Source organism: Arachis duranensis, chromosome 8 (genome assembly GCF_000817695.3).
Source record: "Arachis duranensis cultivar V14167 chromosome 8, aradu.V14167.gnm2.J7QH, whole genome shotgun sequence".
Lineage (NCBI taxonomy): Eukaryota > Viridiplantae > Streptophyta > Magnoliopsida > Fabales > Fabaceae > Arachis > Arachis duranensis.
Window position 1 is genome coordinate 4,762,849 of NC_029779.3, and position 7,778 is coordinate 4,770,626.

The 7,778-nt window shown below is 33.9% G+C and overlaps 1 protein-coding gene across 9 annotated transcripts; it reads left to right on the forward strand.

Annotated features, from left to right (window-relative positions):
- Positions 1-905: 905 nt before the first annotated feature.
- On the forward strand, positions 906-6,444 carry LOC107460295 (uncharacterized). Of its 9 annotated transcripts, none has more exons than XM_052253001.1 (8): positions 906-940; positions 1,048-1,132; positions 3,100-4,353; positions 4,906-4,972; positions 5,046-5,146; positions 5,713-5,803; positions 5,889-5,936; positions 6,043-6,444. In XM_052253001.1, the coding sequence occupies exons 3-8, from the start codon at positions 3,260-3,262 to the stop codon at positions 6,100-6,102; spliced, it is 1,461 nt and encodes a 486-aa protein (XP_052108961.1). In that variant the 5' UTR covers positions 906-940; positions 1,048-1,132; positions 3,100-3,259; the 3' UTR covers positions 6,103-6,444. The 9 variants fall into 9 exon arrangements, with proteins under 9 accessions (XP_052108961.1, XP_052108962.1, XP_052108964.1 ...); XM_052253002.1 differs by having other exon boundaries at positions 906-936; XM_052253004.1 differs by having other exon boundaries at positions 920-936; positions 3,104-4,353.
- Positions 6,445-7,778: the final 1,334 nt, after the last annotated feature.

A 7,778-nucleotide genomic window follows, 5' to 3' on the forward strand; every position in this document is an offset into this window, starting at 1 on the left:
CTATGCTTATTCATACCACACATGCATACAGAGAAGGTAAAGAAAATCATGCAATTTGAAGTGCTGAAAATAAATGAGAGGAAAAGGAACTTTACAACCTTGTAATTCATCTTCTCTCTTGTTGTCATGTTCCTCCCATTCTCCCCTTTTTCTTGCCAAACTTAGAATGCTAATAAAAAATGCAAAACGATGCCATTCTGAGGCACCTGATCCGAATAAAAAATCCTCCAAAAAATCAAACTAATTTTGTTGGTTCATCAATTAACTGTTGGTTTGGTCAATTTATACACTGATTTTTTGTCAAGCAATTTCTGAGCTTAACCGAATTAAACAGGAGATCAGTCTTCAGTTAACTTAGTCAAATTGACTATTTTGGTCTGATTTTTAGAATCACGATTTAGATATCTCATATAAAAGTATCTTTTTATTTAACAATTATGTTTAGATAAAATAATATAAAATAATTTTTATTAATTTATTATGTTGAAAACATTTGTTTTTAAATCAAAAAATATTTTTTTATTTTTTTAATGCTTTGACTCTTACTATTAAAATTTTATCAAGCACATGGCGAGAAAGGTGAATTTCTGGATTTACCCACCACAGTGATTCATTCACAGAACATATATATATATAACTAAATATCGTGAGGCTTTCGTGCATCTAATTGAAAATCAATTTTAAACTTTTAATACTTATTTGAGCGTTATTATTTTGATAAAAAAAATCTTTTAATAATTTTTATTTTTATATTATTATATTCAAACATACTTAATAAACAAAAAATTTTTTGCATAAAATATTCAAATATTACTTTTTATAAAATCTTTAAAAAAATAAATAACTCAAAAAAAAAACTTTTCCTATAAATTTATCCAAATAAGCCGTTAGCTTTGTAGGCGGAAGAAAGGGGAACGGAGGGGAGTGTTATTACTTGTGAGTACGTAAGGTTTGATGCTATAATACAAAGCGATGATGCAAAGGAAGGGAATCGAAAGTTTAAGTCTAATTTCTTTTGTTGTTTGTTCTTGTTCTAAATAATAACAGGTCTATTTTCCGAGGTCTCAAAGCTTCAACTTAATAAAAGCAAGCAATTTCTTCCTAGTTCCTATCTTCATCTTGGTCCGATTAGGTAATGCTTCGTTTCTCTTGTCTTCTAATCTCTCGGATAACTTTTTGACGTTTTAGTGTTTCTGTTTTCTTGAAAAATGCTGTCTGCTCTCTATGGCCATAGATTTCATTTCTTGTCGGTTTGAATTGCTTGTGATTGTTTCCCTTTGGAGATCCCCAGGCCATTAAATTTGCTTGAAGCCCTAAATTTGGTTATTGAATGACTTGATACTTGGGATCACTCTAAAATTGGTTATTGAATGACTTGATACTTGGGATCGCTCTAAATTTGCTACTCCGTAAAGAAGAATTTTGGAATGTTAATGCTTCTGAGACCTATAGGGCTTTGTCTTACATCTACATTAATCTTTCTTTGTAAGCCATAACTACATAGTTCATCCCCTTTTTCATAATTCAATAAACTGTGATTTACTTCTGCTTTCGAATACTTTTATCGGTAAGAGAACACCTGTTCTTATAATTGGTCTCGGAGTAAAGAGGTATTAGGTTACAAATTTATTCCATGCCCTGGAGGAAGCTTTTATTGGCATGGATTGTAATTACTTGCTTTAATGAAATATGAATCCATTCATCTCTGGAGTAATAGTATTCTGTATTTGGCTTGTTAAGCTATAAATTAGTCGATGAACTCAGCGGTCCTATTCTGTGTGATATTACGAAATGGACCTGCCCTAAGGATCATAACTTACATAACCTAGTTCAAGTTGCTAATTTTCCAAAAGTTACTACATTTTACGGGGAAAGGAAACTTCATCAACTACTAATGTTAGTCTCTTATCTGGCCAAGCAATTTTCAACTACTCACTATCTTCCTTCCATTTTGTTATGTATTTAAGCAGGACAGATTTAGTTTGTTCCTTGCCAAATTAAATGCTTGGTCATGTTGTATTTAAGGAGGACAATTTATAGTGTAGCTACAATTAAAATATGTTAAATTGAGTGTGTCTAAGTCGATCCTAAAGGTTGCTCAAACTAAACATCTGAATGTGAAGGTTGCAAGGTTGGAAACATGTGGATGGCACATAATGATACCATCTCAAAATTAAATGGGTCTAATTCAGTCCCAAAAGTCTTCGTGAGAGGAATATTTGTGCATAATGTTATAAAGGTTGTTCTCTCCATAAATTCTTCCATCATCTTGTTAGGTGGTGGAGGGAGACGGGGAAAATTGACAGCAGACCCTATTTTGATAGGTTTTAAAGGAAGGGAAATTCCCTTAAAGGCCCCTTTAAGCAGGGCAGTGCCTTATTCTTTTGCATCCTCACAAGGGGAGGAGAGTTCACTGCTTTTTTGTGTTTAAATATCCAAACAAGGAAATTAACTTCCCGTCTATCCTGTTTCTATTTCCGTATTTCTATCACTTCCACTCCACTGAAAAACTTTTGGCCATAGCATATAAATGGTATTATAAATACTATATACATCAATTATGGCGGTTGCATATTCTGTGAATCTTCTTGTTGCATCAACGAGAATCTAGTTGGCTAAGTTATTTGAAGGTTACCAAATTTTGAAATCTGCCCTAAGCTGTATTTAGGATTGACATTTATGTGTTTAGCTGGTTGGAATTAGAGAGACGAATGTGGTTTTGTTAGTTGCAGTTTGGAACAACAGGAATGGACCACAATCAAGTATTATTTCTTCTGAAACAGGTTGAATAAAATATAAAATATTTAACAACAACTAGGATTCAAACTTGTTGGTCTAGTTCAAATATGGTGATTAATGTAAATCAAACTAAGGGCTTCATTTCATTTAAGTGTTCAAACTGAAGATTAGTTATTGGCATGCTACCTATGACTGGTTATTTAGGGGAACGGAAACTTAGCTGGGTTTGAGTCATCATAAGTTCTGTTTTATGTCTAAAGATAGTGATGTTTCTAGTTAGTTATGAGTGCAATTGTATTGGCCCTCTTTATACTTGTTTCCTATCTTTTCTTTATGGTCTTTTTGTGATTTTTAAATCAGGTAGCCTTCAATGTGTTGAGTGGATGAGGTTGACTGACATGCTTCCAACAGGGCAGTAGCCTTGAGTTCGAAACATGGAACTGCCATTTCTTGGGTTGTTTATCTTTGGTCCTCTATAGCATTATACAACAATTTTGTTTTGAAATTGATCCAGGTGATAATGCTAATACAAAGTTCCCTTCTAAGTTCAGTTGAGGCTGGTTCATGTTATGTAACTGATGATGGAAAAGATATTCTTTGTGACCGGATGCCTAGTGGTCAAACTTGGCAGGCATACATGAAATGCAGCAACTACCCTCTTAACTGGTGTGGAAAAGCTGAACAAACGAAAGAGGATAGAAGGAATGCTGATAATCCCTGCAACTCGAACTGTCTAAGTGGCTTAGGTCAGCCATCAACTGCTAGTATCATGACTGATAATACTGCACCTAACATGGTATACAGGAGAAAAAAGCTACGTAAGGGGTTAAATGCTCCTCTTTCCAATTGCCGGTCAGTCATAAGTTCTTCTGTGCGTTTATCATCAGCTGAGGATCGGCCAGGTAGTTTCCAAGTTAAAGACCATTCTGAAATGATAAGAAATCTTGTTGTTTCTTCTGTGCTGTTGGATGGGGTAGTTAAAGATAACATTCAGAAAAGTTTAGGAATTGACAGTGTAAATGATAGTTGCTCTTCTTCAAAATCAAATATGGAACTTGTTTCAGATTCAGTAGAAACTGAAATTGATGAACCTGGTGAATGCTCCTCATCCAGTGCAATAGTTTTGGATGTTACAAGGGAAGCAAAGAGAGAAAAAGATTCTTGCATGAATATTCTAAGAAGCTATGGTCTTAGAGGAGATTGTTTTGCAGATAATGCTGCCTCTTTGGAAACTGTTGTTACTGCTGGTAATATCTGCTGTTCCAGATTGTGCAAAACATGTGGTAGGTTGGACAGTTCATTGAACATGCTTCTATGTGATCATTGCGAAGATGCATATCATCCAACTTGCTATAACCCACGTTTTAAAAAATTACCAACCGATGAGTGGTTTTGCCATTCATGTCTTACAAAAAGTCACAAAATTCTCAGAGAGACAATAATCAAATCACCAGGTATTCACAATGAACTGGGTAAATGTAGAACTGCTTCTGTTAAGGCAGAATTGAATCCCATACTGTTGATGCTGAGAGAAACTGAGCCATATACAACCAAGGTGCGGGTTGGTAAAGGTTTTCAAGCTGAAGTACTTGGTTGGTTAGGTCCTCAGGGAAGGTATCTTAAGTTTTAATCACAAATGTTCTTAAAGCGTTTCCATGAGATCCATTGATTGTTACTTAAGTGTTTCTTACATTGCCTTGAGTTTGGACTTTACTGACTTTATTTTACTGACTTTATTTTATTTCATGCTTGGCCAAACCCAATTCTATTTTGCCTATCCATTTTAACCAGTTCAGTTATCAGTGTGTGTTGTTGTTATGCTTTGTACTACAACATATAATAATATGACAGAACTAGACTTGACCATGAGTAAAAGTAGGGAAAAACAAGGCAACAATGCAGAGTAGTACATCACTACTTGGTAAACAAAGGGATTGTTATGTGTTGTTGCATGGTTTGCCTTCATAAGATTAGTTTTGTTATTTGGTTTCTTCATCAGGAATTGAGGTGCCTCACTTTCTTTTGCACTCTTTTTGTGAGGTTTTCTTATTTTCAATGGACATGTCTGCTTTGTCTCTATCCATAATCATTGTTCATTAAAGTCTGTTTTAGCCATATTTTTCTATTATTATATTGTCACCGACATCATTTTATTGTTTCTTGTAGTGATGAAGATGAACTTCCTGAACCGTTGGAAATAAATCATTCGGAGTTTTCAACACTGCAGGCAAGGGTTTTCTTTATTTATTTTATGATCTTCATTCAAACTTGTGTGATTGAAATGCATTTCACATTTTCAGGAAGAGAATCGAAGAAATCCAACTAGACTTGGTTCCATAGGAAATTGGCTTCAGTGTCAGGAGATTATAAATAGAGACAATGGGACTGTGTGTGGAAAATGGCGCAGGTACGTCTCATGTAGAAATTTTCTATGCAGTTATTTTGTGGGACAGTCTTATCAAATTTTTTCCTTTCTCAACAACATCGAAGCGTTTCTCATTAGGTTCTTTTGGGAGGGTCAACTACTAAGATCAAATGATGCTTTTATGTTTTGTAATAAGCCAAATGTTTAGAGTGGCCATTTAGATCCAAGTTTTCTATCGGTCTCACCTAGAGTTTTCTTTATAAAGAAAAGAAAAGAAAATTGTTGTAGAATGGTGTAATTTAAACTTTATGCATATTTATTTCTTGGGTCCTGGGGTTTGTGTAGGCAATGGGGACATCATCATCCTTTGTTATCTGAAAAACATTAAAATTTGCATGCCTAAACTGGCAACAGATTATTTGGTTTTGTTTCATTGTAAAACTCAAGTTTCATCTAATAGTGGAAGAAATATAAAAGTCTTGTTCATTATTATCATCGTCACCATAGGATATAGTATGATAATTTGGATCAGCTTAAAATAAGTGTGTGAATAAGTCTAGGAAATTGTGCTTGAAACGTCTTAACCTAGCTAAAACATTTGTTGGCAGAGCTCCACTTTTTGAAGTTCAAGCTGATGATTGGGAGTGCTTCTGTGGTATCCATTGGGATCCATATCATGCTGATTGTGCCGTACCCCAGGTGAAATACATTCTAACCCTTCATATTACATTCTTTGCCGCAGCAATTTCTGATTTCTGGAGCTTTGCATATTGATTTGCTGCAGGAGCTCGAAACAGATCAAGTTCTAAAGCAGCTTAAGTATATAGAAATGGTACGTTTAAACTGTGTTTTGATAATTTTATGTCAAAGGAATTTCTTGATTAATTAATAGTTTCGATCTCATGGCTTAGATTCTCACTCACGTATATGCCATACAGCTAAGGCCTCAACTTACTGCCAAACAGAGAAAATCAGATTGCAATAGCAGTGGTGATTGAAGATGTACAGTAGTATATTGATGATAGCTTATGCTTTTTGTCCTCAAGCAATTGTAAAATTTGGTTTACAAATCCATATGGCCATGCATTCCAACCAAAACAAATGTTCAGCCTTCTTTACCTACTGTGGACTACTATCAAGTACTAACGTTGATTGATCACGCTGAATGTGTTTACTAGCGTAGTAACCCGTGCATGGGAAAAAATATGTTCAACTTAAAGAAATGTTGTATGAACATATTGGAAAGCAATTGTTGGCCTTTATTTTGTGTCAGGATGTTTGCCAATGAGAATGATCATATACATTAATTGTTTAAGATAATTCCATTGTACGATTAAGTATGTCAGTTATATGTATTGTTGTTTTTATGTTCGACTGTGGTGGGCTATTGGCACATTATTGGTTTATATAGTTTAAAACAAACTTTTCAATTAAAGGAAAAAATATGTTCGAGTATATAGTGTTTCTAAAACTCGACATAAAGATAGGAATCGAATAATTAAAATATTAATAGAGAATGATGCATGAGGCTGAAGTTGCCAACACTTGTTGCAATTTCAAAAAGCGAATTAATAAAGGTCTAGGTTAATTTGGAAGAAAAACGAATGTAGATAGCTATTTAAGTAATTTTTTTGAATTATTTATTGCAAACATAATGATTAATTATTGAAAAAAATGATATAACAACGAAATTTTTTATACAGCATAATTAATGAGTTAAAGTCTAACGTATGTTTTAGAAGTATACAATATTTATTGTGGTTGAAGAAGATATGTATGTGTTATTTTGAATCAACACACTCAAATCTAATTTAGATTTAATCATTGACAAAGTAACATATGGTTCTTCATGTGTAAAATCCGACTTGGGTAAGTTCAACGCAACTATGTTGAGAGCGATCCTTGCAAATGACACAACCAATGGAAATTGTCTCTTTTAGAATTTGAAAGGTAATGTTGAATCTTAGAATCATGTTTATGCAAACTCCACTAAATTGATTTATATTTCTTAGTAACAGGTACACCTACTTTTAATATACGTTCATAAAATGGTAAATTTGAATAGTTAATTGCATTAAGGGCCAATATAGATAGTTCTATAAGTAATTTTTTTTCTAACTTTTAACTTATAAAAAGTTATGGCATTAATATTTTATATAATTTTCAAAACACAACTTATAACTTTTTAAAAGACTATTTAAGTACTTACATAGAAGTTAATAAAAGTGACTCTTATAATAAAACTTTTTTATTACTATTCTTTTAAAATAAGTATTTTTAGGACTAAAAAATCAAATCCAAAATAAGTTATTTATAAGTTGCTTTTAATATAAGTTGTTACGTTGGGTAACCGAAGGTTGATGGACTGGACTCGCACAGTTGGCCCAATCATCTTAAAAAGAAGGCCTTCAAGCTTGATCCCGCGCGTGAGGCCTCCGTCCAACTTGTGCTCGAAGGAAGGAGAAGGGAGTTGTACCTGCAAAGACACTCCGATGCGTAAGTTAGCAAGGATCTCAGCAGGTTTAGAGAGTATGGGAACTTAGCGATACCTAAGGGTTGTCAGTGTACTTATAGTGGTGAACCCATAACCACCGTTGGAGTGGTTCCACCTTTTAAGGAGGATAATCGTCCCTTTATCTTAGGGAGGTTAAGATTTGACTCCTGGAAGTAGGTT